Source organism: Vulpes lagopus, chromosome 5, assembly GCF_018345385.1.
Source record: "Vulpes lagopus strain Blue_001 chromosome 5, ASM1834538v1, whole genome shotgun sequence".
Lineage (NCBI taxonomy): Eukaryota > Metazoa > Chordata > Mammalia > Carnivora > Canidae > Vulpes > Vulpes lagopus.
The window spans coordinates 113,275,408-113,300,799 of record NC_054828.1 but is presented as its reverse complement, the minus strand read 5'-3'; the positions used below and the strand labels follow the sequence as shown (position 1 = coordinate 113,300,799).

The 25,392-nt window shown below is 41.6% G+C and overlaps 2 protein-coding genes across 7 annotated transcripts in view; one reads left to right on the top strand and one right to left on the bottom strand.

The window, feature by feature from the left end:
- ADGRF3 (adhesion G protein-coupled receptor F3) overlaps positions 1–17,166 on the bottom strand; it is a 29,770-nt gene extending 12,604 nt beyond the window's left edge. For 5 of the 6 annotated variants that reach the window (XM_041757367.1, XM_041757372.1, XM_041757371.1 and 2 more), the window contains exon 1: positions 16,958–17,166. Coding sequence is in view for 1 of the 6 variants with exons in the window: in XM_041757369.1 (XP_041613303.1) it covers positions 16,958–17,005 (48 nt within the window). In the remaining 5 variants the exon portion in view is untranslated. The remainder of the gene's footprint in view (positions 1–16,957) is intronic. The other variant, XM_041757374.1, reaches the window with a different exon arrangement.
- Positions 17,167–17,412: 246 nt separating this feature from the next.
- SELENOI (selenoprotein I) overlaps positions 17,413–25,392 on the top strand; it is a 42,628-nt gene continuing 34,648 nt past the window's right edge. The window contains exon 1 of the mRNA XM_041754776.1: positions 17,413–17,625. Coding sequence (XP_041610710.1) covers positions 17,569–17,625 — 57 coding nt within the window. The 5' untranslated portion in view covers positions 17,413–17,568. The remainder of the gene's footprint in view (positions 17,626–25,392) is intronic.

The following is a 25,392-nucleotide window of genomic DNA, read 5'->3' as shown; positions in this document are numbered from 1 at the left end:
AGGAAAAAAAGACAAAAATCAGGAAACAAAAAAGTTAAAAAAATGAAATAAGAAAATACTCTGTCACTAATTATCAAAAGATAAGACATTGATCATATTCAATGTTGACAGAAGTATAGTGATACATGCATGCAAAAATGTGTGTATAAGTATGTTCAAGGCAGAGTTGTTTGTGATAGCAGATATGTTAAGCAACCAAAATGCCCATTCAAAAGGGACATTTCCAAACAATATAACATTGTGGAAAAGAAGTGAAGTAACTCTATTTTGCAGTGAATCCCAATATATATGGCGAAGCTTAAAGTGTATATTATGCTCCTTTTACATAAAAAAGGGAATCTATATTAAATAGTTGTGCTTTTTATACTAGAATATTTCTGGAAAAACATCAGAAAGATGGCAACTGTTGCTTCTGGGGAAGGGGATTAAAGGTGTGGATGTGTCTGTTTGATATATATTTTTTCAAAACATAGGCATGTATTTTTCTAATTGAAAAAAGAAAGCATAGATTTAAACATGCACACACGTGAGAGTATGCGCGCGCGCACACACACACACACAGACACACACACAGAGTTCCTAGGGTAAAAATCTAGCCCCAACACATTTCTACTTCCACCACCACCTCAACTCTCCCCTTGCTAGGACGGCTGCTGAAGCGTAGCAGACACACAGAAGAATTATATGCATGGGAACAAAGACTTTGTTAATAATTGATTTCAGAGAACTTGAGAATGGTGAAGAATCAAGTTTGAGAACCTGAATGTGTGAGGCCGTCAGCACATTGGGAATTGTCTACCGAGGGGCCTAGGGGATGGGGCCTCCCCGGCAGCATCTGCCACAGTCACCAGAGTGCATCAGTCAAAGCATGAAGCAGTTCTGGATGATGCTGGACAGGGTCTCTCAAGGAGGAGGGACTAGAGGTGGAACTGTTTCTGTAATCTGAGAGAAGTTTTTTTTTTTTTTTTAAGATTTTATTTATTTATTTATTCATGATAGACACACAGAGAGAGAGGCAGAGACATAGGCAGAGGGAGAAGCAGGCTTCGTTCAGGCAGCCTGATGCAGGACTCAATCCCGGGACTCCAGGATCACGCCCTGGGCCGAAGGCAGGCACCAAACTGCTGAGCCACCCAAGGATCCTCAATTTGAGAGAAGTTTCAAACATTTTTGCCTGTACCAAAAATGCCTACAAAAGATTGGAAGGAGGGGCACCTGGTGGCTCAGTGGTTGAGCATCTGCCCTTGGCTCAGGGTGTGATCCTGGGGTCCTGGGATCAAGTCCTGCATCGGGCTCCCCACAGGGGCCTGCTTCTCCCTCTGCTTATGTCTCTGTGTCTCTCATGAATAAATAAAATCTCAAAAAAGTAAAAAGGAAAAGATTGGAAGGAAATGCTACAGGCTTAGAAAGTGTCTGTTGACTTTACTTCAGGATTCCTCAGGGCCTAACATCGTGTACCAGAGGCCCTAAGTAATATTTGTTTTAAATGACTCAGTCAATGTGGCTTGGTAGTTCAGTCAGTTATGGTTTGCCTTTGGCTCAGGTCATGATCCCAGGGTCATGGGATCGAGCCTGCACTGGGTTTCCTGCTCAGCAGAGAGTCTGCTTCTCCCTCTGCCCCTGTTCATGCTCAAATATATATAGAATCTTTTTTAAAAAATGAATCAATCAATAATTGAAACACACCACAGGGCACCTGGGTAGCTCAATAGTTCATGTGTCCAACTCTTTCTCTCAGGGTTGTGAGATCAGGCTCCGTGTGGGGCTCCACACCCAGCATGGAGCCTACTTTCAAAAAAGAAAAGCAGCAGCAGCACATCAAGACATAAACAGTGGTTGTAACTAAATGGTAGGATTTAGCATGTTTTCCTATGTTCTATATTTTTCAATTTTGTTCTATAATGGAAAAAAAAAGTCTTAATAAAAAGTATCCAATCTTGAGGTACCTGGTGGCTAAGTGGGTTAAGCAACTGACTCTTGACTTTGTCTCAGGTCGTGATCTGGGGGGCAGTGTCTCTTCTCAACGGGGAGTCTGCTTCAGAGTCTCTCTTTCTTCCTCTCCCTCTGCCCCTCCCTCTGCTTGCATGCATGTGCTCTCTCTCACTCGCTCTCAAATTAATAATCTTAAAAAAAAATCTTAACATTCTTGACTCCTTTCTTGTGGACCAACCAGGTTCAGAGTCCTTCAAGTTTGCCCAGGTGTCCCAGGTTGCCAGGAAGCATCCAGAGGCTGAATCAGGTCTCAGGCTTAGGGTGGGGTTCAGGCAAACAGGTACTTAATTGCTGCCACCTACCTACTCCCAAGTCGAAGGTCAACCGGAAGGCTATTGGCCTCTGTCCTTCTACATGCCTAATGAAATTTGGAAACCAGTAGGTTTCTACCCCTGCTAGCAGCTTCTCTGGGATCCTAGGTTGTACCCTGGGTGAAAGAAATTTCCTTTCCATTCCTTTGTGTTTTGAGCCCTCCAGACAATGTCAGCAGGGTCTTTGAAAACAAAGGATTGTAATCTGGGTTTCTCTTATCTATATTCAAACAGGTTATTTTAGGAGGTTTTACTTCCTTTACTATGTAAACTACTAATAGGTTACTAAAGAATAAATGTAGCTTAGACTTTTATCCCATGTGAATCCTAACTTCGTAGTCTCTTTCCACCTGACATGGCAGGACATTACTGGAAACATTGAATGACATTAAATGTTGGGAAAGGACCTTAGCTGAAATACTGATGCAGGCAGGTTGGGTCTGAGGATCCAGAGGGGGTCTGGATCCAGGACCAGCCAAGAGGCTTCTTGGCTTTGTGCAGGATAGAAGTCAAATGTAAGCCAGGGGGAAGCGAAAACAGAATATACTGAATAGTGTGACGGAGAATAGATGGAGTGTCTGGGAGGCTCAGAAAGGAAAATCTCCTTGTTGCTGGGTGTCAGGGGTTTACATTGGGAAGGGGTCTTGGAAATATGTTCTTTCAGGAATCGAGGGTAGGGTCCAATCTGAGGTGAGTGACCGGTGAAGAATTGCTGTTATTTCATAAACTGTTGAAGGTAGGGACTATTGATGCCAGCATCAGCCAAGGTTTGTTCAAAGCTAGTGTCCTAGAACAGGTTTGGGATCCGCCTCTTCTTAGATGTTGTCAGGTGTTTGGGGGCCCAGGATGAAACTCAGAGAATGATTAATTCTCTTGTTCCCCCTTGGAGTGGGAATGTAGCTTCTCTGGTTTTTACTCAGATGCAAGCTGAAATATAGAACGTGAGCAAATAGGGCCTTGCAGGGAAACAGGAGATATGGAGCCTTTTCAGTTCCCCCTACCTCAATATTATCTACGCCATCTACTCCAGCCCTCTCACTTTATAGAAGAGGAAAAGGAGCCAGGGGATCACACAGCTTGTGGATGGCAGAATTAAAGCTTAAAGCTGGGTCTTCTGACTTTGAATCAAAGGAATTTAGATAAAGGGAATTATGATGGATCAATTTAAATATAGAATAAAAGGAATTTCTGGCCACAAAAATGCATTAAAGATACAATGAGATAGCATTTGATCCAACAAAGAATACAGTTCTTCAAAAGGGCTTCTTTTCCTGAGGAGGAGAGGAAACCAATATAATATAAAATCAGGTGAGAGTATGGAAAGTATGTGCATAAGAATCAAGCAGTTCTTTGAAAGTCAGCTCATGAATACCTTACTTATTTAGCTGTCCTTAATTCAGCAAATGTGATCATTGGGAACAAAGCTGTGATGTGCTAGGAAAAATATGAAATGTCTTATACAAATCACAAAAGGCTACAAGATGGTAATATGACTCCATGAAAGAAGAACAATTTTTTTTTTTTCTGAGTTTGAAAAAGTACGTGTTCAGGTTTGAGAAGGGCCTTGTAATGGAGAAGCACACATGGGAGTCAGACCAGCTGGGGATCACAAGGAGCTTATTACTGGAGGAGCTGAGTGAGAGAAGTCGGTTTGGATCTTCACCAGATGCACTTCCCAACACATCCTCCTTGAACTGAATTTACCTAAGCCAGTCCCTGCCATAGCCAAGCATCTCCGGATCTCCCTTGTAGGGACGAGTTTGCTCAGAATGAGTCTAGAGGACTGGCCATTCCCAAAGAGGGATCACCCGGAGCTTATTCTGCACATCTTACCAAGCAATTAAATGGCTCTTTCCTTGGGGAAGAGGGAGAGGGAACAAAGACTATATATCCCTCTGGGAGGAGAAGCTCCCTCTCCTCGGTGGAAACGTGAGAAGAAAAGAGTTAAGTATTCCTTGCCAACACCATGTGAGATTGTAACGAGATTTATTTCAATATTCCAGAGAAAGAGAAAACCGGAAAACTTCATTTAATTAATAACAAAATAGACAAATGAGTAGATTTTATAGTCAGTAAACCTAGAAAATCTGTTTCAACAGTATGTTACAAGCCTTAGGGGACTGTGTGCCAAGAGCAAAAAAAATAGTAGGTACTTGTTCTGGAAGCCTATTGTCAGTGATTCTATTCCTCTTACTTTCTGACTCACTTCCTAGAATTACCCTCCACCCATAATCCCAGGTTTACTATGAAAGTAGTCACTTTATAAGAGTCATGCTGCTGCTCCCTGAGTACAGTACAGTCAGTGAGGACACATCTAATGCCACGCTGGAACATTTCTCTCTTCTGAGATAGTCTGGGAGCCAGGACCTAGTGACAGCCTGAGCTTGGACCTGCCACATGTAAAAAGCAACTACTGGTTTTTGGTTTTGTGGAGTGGACTGGGGAAACGGTCCACACTCAAAGGGAGAGTGAAGCTAACATGTGGACAGAAACAGAAGTAAGAAGAGAGTCCAATGTTTCAACTTTAGTTTATTCTTGATGCTCCTTTGCACTCTTGATCTTGAGTTCCATTAGGGACCCAACTCCTTTTAATGATTTCCCTTCTTGCTTGAGCTAGTTAGAGCAGGTTTCTGTTATTTGCAGCCAAAGGAATGTGTGTGTAGATACATGCTCAGAAAAGCCAAGGAAGCTGTGATGGTGGAAAAGTGGTATTATGTTAAGTTACACAATTAAAGAACCTTGTGATTCAAGACAACCATTTAATCTTTCCGGAGACCTCTCTTTTTACATCAATACAATGAAGAAGTTGATCTTTTTTATATAATCTTTGTAGCACAGTTGACCCTTGAATAACATGGGTTTGAATCGCACAGGTCCACTTAGATGAAAAAGTTTTCCCCAATAACAGTGCTATAAATGCATTTTTTCTTCCTTATGATTTTCTTTCTTCCTCTTTTTTTCTGGAATAGCTGACACATGATGTTAATTTCAGGTGTACAATATAGTGGTTCAGCAACTTTATACCTTGTGCCATGCTCACCATGCATAGCTCACCAAGTGTAGCTATCTATCATTGTGCACCATACAACGCTATTACAATACTATTGACTATATTCCCTATGCTCTACCTTTTATTCCTGTGACCTATTCTTCTTTTTTTTTTTTTTTATGATAGTCATACAGAGAGAGAGAGAGAGAGGCAGAGACACAGGCAGAGGGAGAAGCAGGCTCCATGCACCGGGAGCCCGACGTGGGATTCGATCCCGGGTCTCCAGGATCGCGCCCTGGGCCAAAGGCAGGCGCCAAACCGCTGCGCCACCCAGGGATCCCCTATTCTTTTCATTCCATACCTGGAAGCCTGTACCTCCCACTCTCCTTCACCCCTTTTGCCGCTCCCCCTCCACTCTCTTCCTTCTGATTTTATTTTTAAGATTTTATTTATTTATTCATGAGAGACACATGGAGAGAGGCAGAGACAGGCAGAGGTTGAAGCAGGCTCTCTGAAGGGAGCACAATGTGGAACTTGATCCAGGGACTGGGATGATGCCCTCAGCCGAAGGCAGACGTGCAACCACTGAGCCACCCAGGCGTCCCTTATGATTTTTTTTAACATTTTGTTTTCTCTAAGTTACTTTATTGTAAGAATGCAATATATAATATATATAACACAAAAAAATATATGTTGTTTATGTTATCAGTAAGGCTTCTGGCCAACAGTAGGCTATTAGTAGTTGTTTTTGGGGAGTCAAAAGATAGACATAGATTTCTTACTGTGCTGGGATTAGCACCCCTAACCCTCAAGTTGCTCAAGGATCAATTGTATTTTAAAAATCTTGTTCCACTTTCTTCTGGCCTTCATGGTTTCTGATGCAAAATCCATAGTTATTGTTCCCTTGTAAGTAATGTATCATTTCTATGTCTGCTTTCAAGTTTTTTTCCTTTGTCCTGACTGTTATGTGGGTGGGCTGGGCTTTTTTAAGGCTTACCCTGTTTTGGATTCACTGAGCTTTTTGCATATGTAGCTTTATGTATTCCGTCAAATTTGAGCATTTCAGCCATTATTTCTTCAAATATTTTTTCTGCATCACATTCTTTCTCCTTTGGTTTTAGAACTCTAATGTCAAATATTATTATTATTTTTAAATATTTTATTCATTTATTCATGATAGACATAGAGAGAGAGAGACGGGCAGAGACACAGGCAGAGGGAGAAGCAGGCTCCATGCAGGGAGCCCAACGTGGGACTTGATCCTGGGACTCCAGATCACGCCCTGGACCAAAGGCAGGAGTCAAACCGCTGAGCCACCCAGGGATCCCCTAATGACAAATATTAGACTTCTTTTTTTTATGTATTTTTTCATAGACCCCTGTGGCTTTGTTCAGTTTTTCAAATGTTTTTCCTCTCTGATGTGAATAATAGATGTGATCAAATTAAGAATCTTGAGATAGGGAGATTATTCTGGATTACCTGGGTGGACTCAATGTAATTACAAGGGTCCTCATACAAGGAAGGAACAAGAAAGGTTCCTCCTTTTTCGTGAGGAACAAAAAAGAAAGATCTACAACAGAAGGAGAGGTTGGAGTGATGTGCTTTGAAGATGGAGAAAGGGACCATGAGCCAAAGAATGCAGGCAGCCTCTAAAAGCTGGAAGAGACAAGGAAATGGATCTTCTCTGGAGCCTCTGAAAGAAATGCAGCCCTGCTGACATCTTAATTTTAATCCTAGAAGATTCACTTCAGATGTCTCATCCTCATGACTGTACCATATGACATTTGTTTTGTCTTAAATCACTGTATTTGTAGTAATTTGTTACAGAAGCAATATGGAACAAATAGAATCCATGTAGTAACTTAAATTTTTGATTATTGTATTACCATTTGGATCTTTGTGTTTTCTGTTTCTTCCCTGAGACTTCATCTTCTCATTCATTTCAAGAATGTTCATACTTACACTTTTACAATAATTGCCTTAATGTCTTTCAAAAAAAAAAAATCCAACATCTGTGTCATTTCAGCATTGCTGTCTGTTCATTGTTTTTTTTTTTCCCCAGGTGAGTTGAGATTTCCTTTTTTTTTTTTTAAATATACCAAGTAATTTTGAATTGTATCTGGACGTCTGATATTATGTTGTTTAAATCCTATAGAAAAATTTGTGTTAGCAAGGATCGACCTGGTTTGGTTCAGGTGATGAGATCTGACCAACCTACTGTGGATTGTATTTTTAACATCAGTTCCCTTTTCAAAAGTCTTTGCAGTGCTATTCAGATCTGCTGCATAAATGCCCCTCAGTGGCCAGTAATGGGCCTTGGTGATGGTCTATCTCACTGTAATTCTAAGTCTATGGTATGCCATTTAGGGTCAGATTCATGCATGCACAACTGGGAGACTATCCCAGGAGTTAATAAAACTCAATGAAGTTGTATTCCTGTCCTGAACTTCTTCTCTCTTGAGTTATTCAATTACTCTGGAATCATACTCGTGTCAAGGTAGCAGGCACATAGCACACTTATACATGTGTATTGCATGTGTTTTAAACACATTTTAAAGTCCATTACAGAATGTAATTCCCTTAAATAACACTCTTCTCAATTTAGCATGCACACAGCATTCTTATAGCCATTCTTTATTACATTTGTGATTTTTTTTTCAGGGGGCGGGGTAGAGGCAGAGAGAGAGTATTTTTTTTTTTAAGATTTTATTTATTTATTCATGAGAGACACACAGAGAGAGGCAGAGACATAGGCAGAGGGAGAAGCAGGCTCCCCGTGGGCAGCCTGATGCAAGACTCGATCCCAAGACCCTGGAATCATGACGTGAGCCAAAGGCAGATGCTCAATCACTGAGCCACCCAGGTCCTCCAAGAGAGAGTCTTAAGTAGGCTCCACACTTAGTGCACAGTCCCACACTGGGCTCAATCTCATACCCCTGAGATTATGGCCTGAGCCAAAATTAGATGCTTAATTGACTGAGCCACCCAGGCACTCCTTTATTACATTTGTTTTAAAAAAATTCTCTAGGGCAGCCCAGGTGGCTCAGCAGTTTAGCGCCGCCTTCAGCCTAGGGCCTGATCTTGGAGACCCGGGATTGAGTCCTGCATCAGGCTCTCTGCATGGAGCTGGCTTCTCCCTCTGCCTGTGTCTCTGCCACTTTCTCTCTGTCTGAATAAATAAATAGAATCTTTTTAAAAAATTCTCTAAATGAATTACAGAATGGCAATCACAGCCATTCTCTTAAAACATTTTCTTTGTAGCAGGTGGATGGCACTCTTAGAGTCACCATTTATATATGTTTCTGAACACTTCTCTAAATGCATTTATAGAAGAGCCAAGTACTCTTAGAACACTCAAATTCTTCCTGTTACTTAATTTTTAACATTGATTGATTGATTGATTTGACACACAGAGAGAGAGCACAAGCAGAGGCAGTGGCAGAGGGAGAGGGAGAAGCAGAATTCCTGCTGAGCAGGAAATCTGACAAAGGGCTCTCAATCCAGGACCCTGGGATCATGACCTGAACTGAAGGCAGACACTTAACTGACTGAGCCACCCAGGTTCCCCTCAAGTTCTTCCTTCTGAAAATATAAAATCCAACCTCTTAAAATCTGACTGATGTAATGAGATGGATAGAGGCCATTTGTTTGTTTTTTAAAATATTTTATTTATTTATTAATGAGAGACACACACAGAGAGAGAGAGCGTGCACGGCAGAGACACAGGCAGAGAGAGAAGCAGGCTCCAAGCAGGGAGCCCAACGTGGGACTCAATCCCGGGTCTCCAGGATCAGGCCCTGGGCTGAAGGCGGCGCCAAACTGCTGAGTAACCCAGGCTGCCTGATAGAGGCCATTTGATGGGTCACAACTGCCAAGAGGAACTGAACTGATCACACAATACTCAGGTCAGATAAAAATGAAGATGAGTATGACACTGTCTCCTTCAACTTGGGGTAGAATTATTTAGGCCTTTATCTCACAGCTAGAGAATAAATCCCACCAAATAGGAATTTGCATTCAATTAACATTCCACTGTGTTAGGGCAACAACAATATACCCATATTAAAAAATATAAAAGCAAGAAAATACCCAATTTATTTTAAAAAAGCAACTTTGATTTTAGATTATCAGAGCGATGCAGGCTTGTTGGAAAAAATTAATTAAAGACGATGTGTAATTTAGAAACTGAAAGTACTTATAGCTCCTTTTCTGGTCATAAAATGAACCAAACTGTATACTTTGCTTTTGAGTTATTTACTTTAAAAGTGGTAAGTTTCCTGTTCTTGTTTTTAAAAATAAAACAAATTTCATATTGCTCTTTCACAAACAAAAGAAATATACAAATAAGTTGTTTTTTACTTAAATGTGGTTCTCAGATAGTTTTTTCTTGAAAGTCTGTGAATTTTTAACAAATTAACAAAGGAAATTAAAGAATGGCCCAAGAAGTGGAAATAACCTGCCATATACAAATAGAATGAATAAACAAATTATAGTTTTATAATGTACCACTGTACTTTAAAACCATGTAGAAATTAAAATGAATGAGCAAGATCTATGCATACATGGATGTGGATCAACCTCAAAATGATGTTAAGTCTAAAAATTTTGTCAATGGGCAGCCCGGGTGGCTCAGTGGTTTAGCATCACCTTCGGCCCGCAGCATGATCCTGGAGACCTGGGATCGGGTCCCCCGTCGGGCTCCCTGCATGGAGCCTGCTTCTCCCTCTGCCTGTGTGTCTGCCTCTCTCTGTGTGTCTCTCATGAATAAATAAATACATCTTAAAAAAAAATAAAAACTTTGTGAATGGTTAGGATAGTGGGATCCCATTGAGTACACATACACATACACACCTGTATGCCCCAAATAATGCCATATTGAATCTGGATGTGAACAGAAAAGAAATGATAAACAACAACATCAAGATAGTGGTTACCTCTGGGGATAAAAGAGAAAGAGATAGTAAAGATCTGGAGCTTCAGCTGAAACAAAAAAGAAACAGAAGTCCTGAAGCATGCATGGCAAAAGATTAATAACATCTGTTAACTGGTGGTGGTGGTGGTGCGTGGATCAGAAGTATATTATTTTCTATATGTTATAGTTAAGATGGATGATGATGATGATGATGATGATGAAGAGAGAGATGAGGAAACCTTCCTGGGTTTGACTGTTAAGAGAATATTTGGGGGTACCTGGGTGGTTTAGTTGGTTGGTTTAGTTGGTTTAGTTGATCTCAGCTCATGTCTTGGTCTCAGGGTCGTAAGTTCAGGCTCTGGGCTGGGCTCCATGATGGGCTTAAAATATTTTTTAAATACTTAAAAAAAAAGAAAAGCATTTGATTCATCCTTATGCTTTTTCTGCTAAAAGGTAAGTTTGTGGATGCCATATGTAGCATGTCTTTACATATTCTAAACACACAGATGTCCTTCTTTTTTCTTCCAATGATCACACTTTAATATTTATACATGTATGTAAGTAATCCCTGTGCCCCATGTGGGGCTCAAACACACAACTCCGAGATCAAGAGTCCCATGCTCTTCTGACTGAGCCAGCCAGGCACCCCACATGCTTTAATATTTAAAGACAAAGCACAGACTTTTTCTATTATTTTAATTTTTTTAAAACATACACATTTGGTCTAACAGCCAAAATGCACAGAGGAAATGCACTCCTGCTCTGCCCCCGATGGTCCTATCCTGTGGTTGATGCTGCAGTGGGCCCTCCACCTCTCTAACACGCAGCAATTCATTGTTGTTGCTCTGTGCTACTGATGCATGCTATTATGATACATTTGCTCTGTTTCTTAACATGGGCATGTCCCTCCCCACATCTCCATTCTAAGATAAAACCCAACAGTTGTTAATGGCCAGGGTACATCCTTCTGATTGGCATCAGCGGGAGAGTGAGGGGATGTTCTGGTTAGGAGTTTAGTGGAAGGGGTGGCATGCCCAGAGCAATGGTCTGCACTACTGCACTCTGGTATCAGAATGGAGACAGAGATGATGTAAGTCAGGACAGCATGAAGGGCACAGATGAGGTGGGGGCTCTGTGAGATAAAATAGGAGTTTTACCCTCACCAGGTTTAGAATCAATGTGTCAACATTTCAAATAAAAATAAAAGTAATCCAAATGATCCACATAATTGTTGAATCAATATGTTGTACACCTGAAACTAATATAACATTATATGAAAATTAATCCAGGGACCCCTGGGTGGCTCAGGGGTTGAGCATCTACCTTTAGCTCAAGGTGTGATCCCAGGATCCAGGATAGAGTCCCACATTGGGCTCCCTGCGAGGAGCCTGCTTCTCCCTCTGCCTATGTCTCTGCCTCTCTCTCTGTGTCTCCCATGAATAAATAAATAAATCTTCAAAAAAAAATTAATCCAAATAATCAGCAATTCAAATACTACCAAATTTCAATTTTTTTCTACCAAGACAGCTTAGCTATAGCAGTAACAATCTTTTGGCCCTTCTTATCCCTATTCTCATACCCAACCAGAAAGAGAAGTCCAATACGAGTCCAATTTGCTCATGCTTACATCAGATTCTTACAACTACCTCCCTATTGATAAGACAGGTTATCCTGAACAAGCAGCCTATTAACACAATGACTTATCCCTTCCTTCTTTATGAAATATTAGAACTTTACAGTTTTATACTATATTGCAGGACTTTAGAGTTATACAGTTTTAGCTTTGCACAATTTGCCATAATGTTCTGGCAATATGTCTTAAAAAGTACCAAATTCGAAGCAACTTTACCTAAAATAATAAAAAGCTCATAAATTATAAACACCTAGTTCATGATATTCTTTTGTCTTTCCCTGGTCATCAATACACTTTTGGTTGTAGGAAGTATGTACGTATTATTTTGTGCTTTTCTTTTTAATATAATGCTATTTTACTTTTAAAAAATTGAGATAAAATTCACTTAACATAAAATTTTAAAGGGTACATTTCAATACTTTTTACTATATTCCCAAGGGTGTACAACATCACCACTATCAGTTCCAGAACATTTCATCACCCCAAAATAAATCCCATACCCATTAGTACTTATTCTCAGTCCTCTTCACTCTTATCCCCTGGTGATCATGAATCCACTTTGTCTCTATGGATTTACATATTCTGGACATTTCATACAAAGGGAACCATATAGAATATGGTCTTTTGTACCTGGCCTCTTTCACTTAGCATAATGTTTAAAGGTTTATCCATGTTGTACCATGTATCAGTCCCCCATTCCTTTTTATGAGTAAATAATATCACATTGTTTGAATGTTCACATTTTGTTTATCCATTCATTAGTTGATAGACATTTAGGTTGCTTCTATTTTTTGGCTATTATGAATACCACTCCAGGAGTGGTATTGCTGGGTCATCTGGTAACTCTGTTTAACTTTTTGGGGAACTGTCAAAGATTTTCCCATATAAGCTGCATCGTTTTGCAATTCCACAAGCAACAACACGCAAGAATTCCAATATCTCCTCATCTTTGCCAACACTCATTATTTACTGGAGTTTCCTCTATTTTTTTTTGTACCCACTTTTAAAAAAGATTTTATTTATTTATTCATGAGAGACACACAGAGAGAAAGAGAGAGAGAGAGCGAGGGAGAAGGGAAAGAGGCAGGCAGAGACACAGGCAGAGGGAGAAGCAGGCTCCATGCAGGGAACCTGATGTGGGACTCGATCCCGGACTCCAGGATCATGCCCCAGGCTGAAGGCAGGCGCTAAACCACTGAGCCACCCAGGGATCCCTTTATCTTTTTAATGATTATATATTTTATCACACTGATTTACCATAGTTTACAGTTTGGGTCCTTAATTCATTGGACATTTTGATTGTCTGAATTTCCCCCCTGCAATGATAAAATATGGCTCTTTCTGAATCTTGGCAATGGAGATTCTTATCTTTCAGATTATTTCCTGGAAGTATGTTCTTCCAAACTGGAGTTACCAGGGCAATGAGTATGAAAAGTATTACAGCACCTGTAGCTGCCAGCAACATACATTTCTCTATTTCCTCATAGTCTAATTTAATTTAGTGAAAACTTACTAAAGCCCCTCTCTTCCTTGCTGCTCGCTGCCAGCAGAGGTGGCAGCCATTTCCTACTCCACACCATGGATGCCCTCTGACTACTAGTGAAGCCCAAGATTTTTAAAAAGAGGACCAAGAAGTTCCTTTGGCACCAACCAAACCATAATGTCAAAATTAAGTGCAACTGGAGGAAACAGAGTGCGCAGAAGATCAAGGGCCGGATCTTGATACTCAGTATTGATTATAGGAGTAACACCAAAACAAAGCACATGCTGCCCAGAAGCTTCCAAGTTCAAAGATTAAGGGAACAAAAATGGCCAGAAAACCTTTGGGAGGCTGGTGGGGTGACAAGTCCAAGAATAGCAGAGATGCTACCCTCCTCTACTGACAAGGGAGGTAGGAGGTACAAAGCAGCATTAGCTTATGCTGAATCCCAGTATGTTGCACAGACTTCTTCTGTGATCAAGAATTTTTTTTAAAAGACTTTATTTATTTATTCATGAGAGTCAGAGAGAGAGAGGCAGGGGCAGAAGCAGATTTCCCACAGGGAGCCTGATACTAGACTCGATCCCCGGACTCTAGGATATTGACCTGAGCCAAGGGAGATGCTCACAAACTGAGCCATCCAGGTGCCCCTGTAATCAAGAATTGGATTGATGACCCACTCAAATAGAATTTCTACACATTGTTACCTAGTAGGATTATGTTTGAAATATGTAAAATACAGCAAAGCCCAGGCAGACAAAACCTAACTTGAGAAGGTTTACTCTAGCAAGGGAATTCCATTTTTAGGAAAAAATAAGCAACTTAATGAGGTTGTTCAGTTCTTTCCTAGTGTCTACCCCCCTCCAATCATCTCTAGCCTTGACTTGGGAATTTCCCCTTTTAAGGATCTTACCATGGTAACTTGTAGAAGCAAGGTGTAGTGGAGAAATTATGGAAGTTTGATGATCTGTGTTCTTATTCCAGTTTTACCACATACTGGGTGCCTTGGGCGAGACATATATTCCTTCTGTTATTCTGTTCTGTACAATTAGGCCCATTGCTCAGGCTTGTTAAGATGATCTAGTGAGGTGTGCCTGAGTGGCTCAGTTGGTTAAGTGCCTGCCTTTGGCTCAGGTAATGATCCCAGGGTCCTGGGATTGAGCCCTGCATCAGATTTCCTGCTTAGTGTGGAGTCTGCTTCTCCCTTTCCCTCTGCTCATGCTTTTTCTCTCTCAAACTCTCAAATAAATAAAATTATTATGATCTAGTAAGATGATCTAGTAAGATGCTGAATTCTTTTGTGAGTCATAGAATTGATTAGTATTAAGGCATTACTGTTATTTTAAAACGGAAACCAAATCATCGCTGTTTTATAAGCATCCTCGGGAAACCCTGACCATTTTTTACCGCTTTAATAACTTATATTGGAGTTTTTAAACTATATTAATCTTTAACTTCCGATTTCTAGATATCTCTATTTATCTGACAGCCTCTTACTTAGGACTAAATAAAACAGAAATGTCAGGAGTGAAAACACTTTTTTCCCCCCAGGTTATATTACAAAGGTGATAACATTGCTTCTACTACAAATATTTTCTATGATGATCATTCTGGAAGGCAGAAAGTGTGATTAGTGTATGACATGTAGAAGAGATAAACTTCAGTGAGTGAGGAGGCAGACAAGGGATAGGTAAACACAGGTTGGTTTTTTTTTTTTTTTTCTATCCCCCACAGGTCTTATATCAAAAATCATTTGAGGCATACCTGGGTGGTTCAGTTGGTACTCCCATTGGATCTGCGCTGAGTGGGGAGTCTGCTTGAGATACTCTCTCTCCCTCTGCCCCTCCTCCTACTCTTTCTAAATAAATAAACATATCTTTAAGAAATAATTTGATATGAAGAAATCTTCATATTGATTAGAAGAAATACACAGTGGATGAAATCTGTAGCATATTCCTTGGAAGGTAGTTTTTTTTTTTTTAATTTAGAATCCAATTTTAATTTAGATTATATTCATCCAAACTCCTTCAACAAACACTTCACCTCAACAACTTAGTTCAGTACAATGCTTAGTTTCCCTATCCCCAATGTGGGGGTCAGGCAGTTCCACTGAATGTGAGTTCACTGTATGTCAGCCAGCACGTCAGAGCCAGCTTCTCTTCTCACGAGGTTGCGCTAATGGAGCAGCTCCCATGCTTGCAGCTGTGATCCAGAGGGTGTCTATGCTGAATGCAGAAACTGCCATGACACTGGTCACAAGCCACCTGCAGCATCTCTTCTTGTACCCCACTTTTGAGCATCAGTACGTAAAAATCTTTTTTCTTTTTTAAGATTTTATTTATTCATTCATGAGAGACACACAACAGAGAGAGGCAGAGACACAGGCAAAGGGAGAAGCAGGCTCTCTGCAGGGAGCCCAATTCGGGACTTGATCCTGAGACCCTGGGACCACAACATGAGCCAAAGGCAGACGGACCGCTCAACCTCTGAGCCACCCAGGCACCCGTAAAAATTTTCTTGAATGCAAAGGGACATTTATGTGCAGCACGAGTAAGATAATGAGTACACTGTCCAAAAGTCTTATTTAGTGCAAATTCAGTTTTCTTATCTATACACAGAAAGGATTTAAATACAGTACATGCATAAGGAAATACTTTTATGTTCAAGGAGGTGGTTTCATAGTTTTCCTTTCATTAGAGCCAATTTCCCTCCTAAAGGGAGATTCACATTTCTAATGTCCTCAAAGCAGATGGTGCACAGCACATCAAAGAGATCTTTGCTCATTCATTCAACAAAATGTATTAACCATGTATTATCTGCAAGGACATGGGGGATGTTAGGATGTACAAGATACAAATTCTCTTCTTAGGACAAGTGAGGGGAAACAGTCACTCAAGCTTATTGATCCTCTGCCATGTACCAGGTCCGATGACAGAGGCTTTTTATCTATTATCTCACAAGCATCTCATACTTTAGAAGGTAAGACACACGCGGAAATAATAATATGCCTATTAATTAACTGAGCGCCTATTAATTGTTTAATGAATGAATATAAGGAACCTAAGAGATCTCAAAATAATCACCCTTGTTTAGAGACCCAGAGATTGAGAGACCCCCTTAGTGGTTTCCGGTACCAAGAATCTCACTTCGGGTTGGGTAGACCACTTCCGAGCTGTGTAACGAATGGTCTGATCCTGGGCAGGTCAGGTCATCCGAATTTTGATTTCCTAATCTGCGAAGTGGGGAAAAGTGCCTGCCACTTCATAGTATTGTTTTGGGGGTTGGTGAAAACCTATGTAAGGTTTCCCGCAAAGAAGGCGCTCAAAAAAAAAAGTGGTAGAAACTCTAAGGCTACATTTTACTATCGGATGGATACACTCGAGCCATTGATCTAGTGTTCATTCTACAACCGGCTCCAGTTAGGTGCACACGCTTCCTGCAAACGCACTTAAAGACCCCTAGGGACGCGGAGACCAGTGCTTCTATCTGGTGGGAGACATTAGCAACTGCAGTTTGACTGAGTGGAGAGGCCTGAGGGACGTCTCCCGCGCCCTTTCACGGCCCTTTAAACTGCAAAGAGCCTGCCACCGACGTGCCCCACCGGCTTCTCGACCTCTCATCACGAGTCCTGAGCACCTACCGCGCGCAGCGCACCGTGCCAGGAGCTTGCAGCGAGCCAGGCACGCATTCCTTCTCCGGGCTTTTACGTCACAGCTTGCGGGAACTAAGCTCTCTTCGCTGACGTACTCCTGAACTGGTTCGTAGGAAACCAGCCTACCCTCAACGTTAGCCCGAAATCTCCACACGGGAACCACACACAAAACCTCCCGCCTCTCGCGGCAGGGAGGAGCAAGGCCTCCTGGGAAATTGACCTTTAGCCTCCACTCAGTCCTTACTTCAGCTCACCAATTTTGACGCTAGCGAATGAAGCGACGAGAAAATCTGGGAGGCGGGACTTAGTGTTGTCTGATCCACGCTGATTGGACAGCGACGGCGTGAGGGGATGGACCGCGTGAGCAGGCTGGCGACCCTCCCTCGGGGGGCGGGGAGAGGTGGAGGCTGCGCTTGCGCCCTGGGGAGGCGGCGGAAGTGGCCTGAGGTGGCTACGCGTGCGCGGTGGGAGGAGCGCGGCTCTACTAGCTCCTTTGCCAGCCGAGTCCTCCCATCCTTGCCCAGCTAGTGTGGTGCTCGTGTTTCCGCACCTCGTCGCGGAGAGTCGCTGCCGAGTGGGCGCTCGGTGTTCGGGTCGTCATGGCTGGTTACGAATACGTGAGCCCGGAGCAGCTGGCCGGCTTTGATAAGTACAAGGTAGCGCGGGGCCCCGCGGACGCCCCTCTCCCTCCTCTTCCCGGCCTCTCCAGGGCGGCTGAGGGGCAGGCGCGGTCCGTGTCACCTTGTGCCGCGTGGCTCCGAGCGGGCTGGCGGGCGTTTGTCCGGGGGTCCTGCCGAGACCTCGGGCTTTGGGGTCAGGGTGCGTGGGAGCATCCTAGGCCCGCCGCCTACACTCGGTACTCTCCCGGGGGATCGCCTTTTCCGTAGGAGACCGCTCGACGAGAGTGGAACCGGAGAATTCCCTGTGCTTCTTTACTTTATTATTATTATTGCTATTATAATGTTAGCTGATGCGGTCCCCCTCGTGGTGTCTTAATTGCCTTCATTTTAACGAAGCCTCCACCTGCCTCTTGCCTACAACTCAGATAGAGATGGTTTTTGGCAGAGGAGGCCCGGGGAGGGGGAGTAACTCCTGAGGCCATTCTGCTGATGCACTCCACTTCTACTCCCAGGAAGGAGGCTTCCTCAGCAGTGGCTTGTGGCGCTGGGGCTGCCAGTTGAAGTAACTGTGCACAGAAGGGACTGTGTAGTAGAAGGAGTGCGGGCTGTGGAGTACGTAGAAACCTGATACCAAAGTCTAATTTCTTTGCGTGGCGTGGGGCCAAGTAATAGTCTCTGTCGTGCAAAATGATTATAGGGATTTGTGAGGGGCCTGACACCGAATGGGCCTCCAGTAAATGCTGGCTGTTAACTTTCCTCCACATCTGGTTTTCCTCCCCTCCTCCCTTAACAGTGAATGACTCCACTGTCCATCCAGTTTTCCAAGCCCGAAGTCTGGGCTGTAACCTTTCATCTTCGCTAACTGTCACTTTCGCTCTTGATTCCTCTACCTCACCCACCAGGCAGTGAATCACTGGGTTCTGTACCTTCTATCATTGTTAGCCTAGCTAGAAGAAGAGTGATTCTATTATCACTCTTCCCACATACACTTTAGGTAATCTTTTTCCTTTAGAACCCTTTTAGAATACATTTGCAGAAAAATCATGAAGATAGTAGAGCTCCCTTATGTCTCATACCCGGTTCTCCCTATTATTATTAACATCTTACATTAGTATGATACCTTTGTCACGATTAATGAACCAGTATTTACACATTATTAACTGAGGTCCATACTTTACTTACATTTCCTAAGTTTTCACCTAATACCCTTTTTCTGTTCTGGGATCTCATCCAGGATATCACATTTTATTTAGTTGTCTCCTTAAGCTCCTCTTGGCTGTGACGATTTATCAACTTCCCTTCTTTTTTGATTGCCTTGATAGTTTTGAGGAGTTCTGGTTATGTATTTTGTAGAATGACCGTCAGTTGGGATTTGTCTGTTTTTTGCATAATGAGGCAAGGGTTATGGGATTTGGGGAGGAAGAGCACGGAGATGAAGTGCCATTCTCATTACATCATATGGAGAGTACATGCTATCAGTATGACTTATCACTGTTGATGTTGACTTTGATCACCTGGCTGAAGTAGGGTTTGTTAGGTTTCTCCCTGTAAAATTACTCCCTTTGGAAACAAGTTGCTATGAGCCCTCACTTGGTAGTGGTAGTTCCAACTTAAGTTCCACCTCCTTGAGGGGAGATTATTGACATAATTTGTTGGGAATTATCCATGGGAGACTTGTCTTTTCTTCCCATTGTATATTTATCCAACCATTTATTTATACCACAGTGGATTCACCAATATTTATTTTATACTTTGGGTTATAATCTATTACTACTTTATTTTGTTGCTTGCCCACATTTACTTTTGCCCTTACAGTCTTTTCTGTCCGTTTCATAATGATCTTTAAAAGGGATCTCTGGGTGGCTCAGCGGTTTGGCGCCTGCCTTTGGCCCAGGGCGCGATCCTGGAGTCCTGGAATCGAGTCCCGCATTGGGCTCCCGGTGTGGAGCCTGCTTCTCCCTCTGCCTGTGTCTCTGCCTCTCTCTCTCTCTCTCTGTGTGTGTCTATCATAAATAAATAAATAAATCTTTTTAAAAAAGTGCATCTAGTCATATTACTCCTTTGCTTAGAACCCACCACTGTCTTTCCATTGCTCTTGGAATGAAGTCCAAAAATCCATAACATGATCTACACTGCTCTGAATGATATGGTCCTTGCCTGTCTTCAGCTTCATGTCATGCTCCTCACTGTCTACCTCTGCCAGAATTAGTAGCCATCTCCTCCCCCACCACTCCCTTTTCTTATTTATTTATTTATTTATTTATTTATTTATTTATTTATTTATTTATTTATTTATTATTTATGAGGAACACAGAGAGAGAGAGGGAGAGAGAGAGAAAAAGAGGCAGAGGCAGAGACACAGGCAAAGGGAGAAGCAGGCTCCATGCAGAGAGCCTGATGAGGGACTCGATCCCAGGTATCCAGGATCAGGCAGGCCCTGGCCTGAAGGCGGCGCTAAACCACTGAGTCACCGGACTGCCCTCTTTTTTCACATTTTTAAGTCATGTTGTTTAGTCTGCCAGGAATGTAGCTTCCCTTCCCGTTTACATTAATATTCATGTCTTCACTTAAATTTTATTTCCTCAGAAGCATTCTCTAAGCTCTCCTCTCCCCTTAAGCATGCTGTCAGAGTACCCTCTGCTCCTTTATGGAATTTGTTAGTGTGTCTCCCTGTTAGAATGTAATACCAAAAAAAAAAAAAAAAAAAGAATGTAAACCCAAGTGGTTAGACTTGACCACCATGGCCTGACCACAGTACCACTGTGCATACTAGGAACCCAATAAACATATGTAGAATGAATGCATAGCTGAAAAAAATCATAATGGATTTTGCCTAACTGGAATTGGAAAAACTGTAAAGGACTTCCGCAAGTCATATAGGACATTCATATGCTTTCAAGCAATATGGTGTCATACAGTTTTGACCTGAGGTGCTGACACGTCTTAAAATTTAAGTGGAAAGAAGTCCCAGAGCCTTCTTAGTAGCCCTGGCTAGAGCTTCACAACTTCATTAAAGAAGGTTATTAACCCAGATATGTCCTATTTTGCCTTCAGCTCTACCCCTTTCTCATTATCTCTTCTGCACTGTAAATATTGACATATAATTTTTTTTTCCTTCCCAGGATCTGGCTTTCTGGGTCCAAGTACCAATAGAATAGCTGTTTCACTTGCAGCAGTGTCTGTAATATGGAATCTAATTTTTCTTATAAAGCAGTGTTCCCTAAATTTGTATTTCTAACCAGATAGGTATCCTAAATTACAGGAAATTTTAGTGTGCTTTTCTATTCCTATCTTTTACCCTCTTCCGTTATCTGACTCACTTCCTGTGTCTGACAACAGATTTTCTATCATCCTGGAAAACAAAGGTCAGTTTAGCAAGCGTCCAATGTTCACTAAAATGTAGTTTGTTGATTTTTAAAAAGGAGGGCCACAAATTATAGCCTAAACTTCTTCAAGTAGAGGGTTCTTAGTATTGTGTTCATATTAAAAGTATGAATCCAAAGGTGTCCAAAAGAAAAACCTCTGTGGTCAGTTTTACTGGAATGTGAATTGTACCTAGAGACCCTTTCTTCCTAAAGATCACACATTCCCATTGTGTGGTCTTCAACAGGAAGTGCTTTATAAATGCTTATTGAATTAAAACAGCTTTTGAAGAAAGATCATCCCATAAATGGGTAAAGACTCAAAACAGTCAAGAGATTTTTATTCCCTGATGTGACCCTGTATATTAGAGCAAAGAGATGTGAGAAAATTTGATACAATAAAAGCTGCTGGTGGAAAAATTACTTTGAATTAGTTTAATTTCTTTGTCTCCCTAGAGGTACATCTGAGAGCTACAGTTGGAAACCTGGCAGTTATTCAGAATAACTGCTGAGAGGGGTGCACATGTGGGTGGTAATTAGATTTCTGTAGTAAGAAACGAAGATGATTGCTTTTCAGTGCAGAAGAAAGCATGAGATGGATTGTATGTTATGTGCTGCCTTAACACTTGTGTTTCCCATTTGTTACCACAATTTTTTTAAGCAGATGAAGAATTAGTTGAGAGTCTGCCTTCTCTGTTAGATTATGAGGGTAGGGCCTGTAGCTGTCTTGTTCAACATGACCAGGCTAGCACATGAATAGAACGGGTGCTCAACAAATATTTATTGAAGGAATGAGAGTGTAAAAGAATATAAACCATTTTGGAAGTATGGTAAAAAGGAGCTGTGCATCTCCTGGATATCAGTTGGAAGGATACTTTTGTATTTTGAATGTGACAATGTCTGGGGTTTAACTACCATTTTTTCTGTTGCTTATTAATGTACGTTTAGACAATTATATTGAGGTATTTTACCTTTGAGAGGCTTATCATCCCTCCTCTCTTACCTGCCCTTTCTTTGGACAAGTCTTTACAGTTGAAGGATTTTCCCACTTGTCTAAGGGCGAAACTTGTATTGTGATTTACCTAATCTGACATAGGGGAGGCATAGTTTAGTTGATAGTGTAACAGCTAGTTTTAAATTGTATCATTTATCCTCTCCTCTTCAGAGAGGAGGTAAGTATTTTTTTGACGTAATGTTGCTTGGTTTCAAGAATATAATTTTGTTTATTTATTTAAAAAGATTTTATTTATTTGAGAGAGAGAGAGCACAAGCAGGGGGGAAAGAGGGGAGAGGGAGAAGCAGGCTTCCTGCTGAGCAGAGAGCCCAATGTGGGGTCAATCCCAGGACCCCAAGATCATGACCTGAGCTGAAGGCAGACACTTAACTGACTGAGCCATCCAGGCGCCCCAAGAATGTAATTTTATGATGAATTGGTTTCTGCTATTATTCTGTTGTTGCATGTCAACAACAACCTGATTATAGGAACTGTGATACATTTTTTAGTATTGCAGTTAACAGGTTATAAAGAGAGACTGTGCATCTTGATGATAATGCCAAAGAGTCTGGCTTCACCCTTACTGGTTCATACAGTTTGATTCTGTTTATTCAGTAAGCATTTATTGAGGGTCTACTCTGTGTCAGGCATAGCACTGGGTCTACAAAATACAGTTAGGTAAGTGCCAGATGCTATGGGAAATAAGGAGGCAGCTCCAGGGAGTGAGGGTTAAAGCTGAGAAAGGCATCCGAGAGGGGATGGAGGGAAAGGCAGAGCTCAATCTAGAAAAATGAAGCTGAGTAGGCCCCACATTACCAAAGAGGGAGAAAAGGCTTTACAGAGCCAGAGAGCAGTGGAATGCATAAGGAGTGGAGGCCCAATAGTTTTTTCTGGGAACCATAAGAAGGTACATGTTTAGGCGTAATGGTGGAGGGGCTGGACATGAGGCTGAGGAGGGAGGTGGGACCCTGTCAAGAGGGAATGCTTTGATGGAAAGGACTTTTAGATTTTACCCTGCGGATCAGTGTTTCTGTGGCCCAAGGACTATCAGAATCACCTGGGAAAGTGTTTAAATAGCAGATTCCTAGTCTCACTTTGAGAGATTCAGATTGTGTAGATTACTCTTGTCTACATAAATAACCTAGGCACATGGTAATGCTGTAGATTTGGGAGAACTGTTTGATTTTAAACAGGATCAGATTTAATTTTAGGAAGTTTGCCCTGGCAGCTTGTAGAAAATAAATGAGTGGTGTGATCTGGGGACCTTTTAGAATCCTTCTGGATAAACCTAGGTAAGAAATGGGAGTGGCCTGAATCTAAGTAGCAGGGATAGAAAGGGAGTGGGGATTCTAAGATAGAAGTCAAAACTGGTTAACCTACCCACTGAATTTGGCCAGCAGATATGTTTAATTCGGCCCACACCATACTTTGTTTAAAAAATTAGCACCTTCCCCATAAAAATCCAAATTTCTGGATTTGTTTGAAAAACCAGAATAGTGGACAGCATTGGCCCTGAATTTCCTCTCGACAAGACTCCCCCAAAGCTAAATAGTGCTTGCCCTCTTTAAAAAAGGTATTTGCTCTCCAGTTTGCCATTTTCCTTCCACCCCATATGCTTCATGCAGGTCTGCTTTGTTTAGTTTATCCTCCCAGCCCCTATGGACATTTGTTTGTGATCCTTGATTTAAGATTAAAAATTGACAGAACATGGTGACTGAGAACCTGGAGGTGTTGCTGGGGAGGAGTCTGGGATGACTCAGGTTCTGGTAAGATGACTGGGTGGATAGAGGTGGTAGTCACTGAGGTCGGGGTTTTGTGAAGCATTAACCCTGGAAAGGTACCCTTGGTAACAATAGTAACTGACATTTTTTTGGTCTAAGACTTAACCCTCTTGGTAGCCCAAGAGGAGGAATTATTAACTCATATCTGATGAGTAAACAAACTCATGAGAGATTGACCCTTATAGGATAGAAGCACAATTATAATTGAAATGATAAATGATGCTGAATCTGACAGGATAACAGTAATCTTTTGTACAGGGCACTTCTTTTGGATAGAGCGTGTGAAGATGTGGATTGTGGACTGAGAATTGAAGCAAACTTCATGCTCCAAAGAAATATCACCTGTGGATGAATTATCCTCCATTAGAGGATAATTCCATTTCTTTAATGATTTCAAAACTTAGAACCCTTTTCTTCTGAGCCAGATTAGACACGAGAAATTCTTAATCTTTTTTTTTTCTTTTTTCTTTATTTATTCATGAGAGAGAGAGAGAGAGAGAGAGAGGTGCAGAGACACAGGCAGAGGGAGAAGCAGGCTCCATGCAGGGAGCCCAACGCGGAACTTGATCCCTGGTCTCCAGGATCATGCCCTGGGCTGAAGGCAGCACTAAACTGCTGAGCCACCCGGGCTGCCTATGATTGCAGGCCAGCTACAGTATACCATATTAATTACAGCATTACCTAGATATGTTACAGTTAATTCAGACATATCTTTAGTTGTGCTCGGTCTCCTTGAATAGATTGGGGGAGCTGCCCTTTCCCACCTGTCAATACATTCATAAGACTTGAAAAACATTATAGTGACCTTATTTTTTTTTTTTCAGGATTTTATTTTTAAGTAATCTCTACACCCAATGTGGGGCTCAAACTCACAAGCCCAAGATCAAGAGTCACATGCTTTACCAACTAAGCCAGCTGGGCACCCCTTTTATTATTATTTTTAAGTATTTTTTTAAAGTAATCTCTTTAGTGGCTATAGATGTAGATTGATAAATGTCTCATGGAAAGAATTATTTTTGCAGTTGGCAGAGACAAGAGTTTTTCAGGAGTGAAAGAAGGATGGCTGGGGAACTTCTGCAATATGAGAGAGAATGAGATTAAGTGGTAGATTTCAGAATGTCACCACATTTTTAGGTGCTATTTGGAAGAAACATCTTGACTTGGTTCTTTTACTATCTTCTGAAACATCAGTTCACTGAGGATGGCCTGTTTTTCTAACTCCTATAATACTTAAATGTGAAGAATTTTACAGAATAAGAATTTGCCCAGTGCATAAGGGAGAGTTGGAGAAGATGTTACAGAGACTGATGGGGGAACCCAGGCACAGAGACCAGGAAGACCATGGTAAATTAGACATAAGGACGTGACAGGTATGTGAGGTACCAGGCTGAGCCTAGTGAGCCCAGTGAAGGAAAGTTGAAATGACAAGAGCAATATCATTGTAAATACTGAATAATAATAATAATAATGATGATGATGATGATGATAGCAAATGTTCATATAGCATTTACTATGTGCCAGGCATTGCTTTAAGTGCTTTTACATATATTATCTCATTTAGTATTCACAAATGCCTTGTGAAGTAGAGGTACTGTTAATTTACCGAGGCACAGAGAATTTAACTTCCTCAAGGTCCCAAAGCTGAGATTGAACCTAGGCAGTCTGG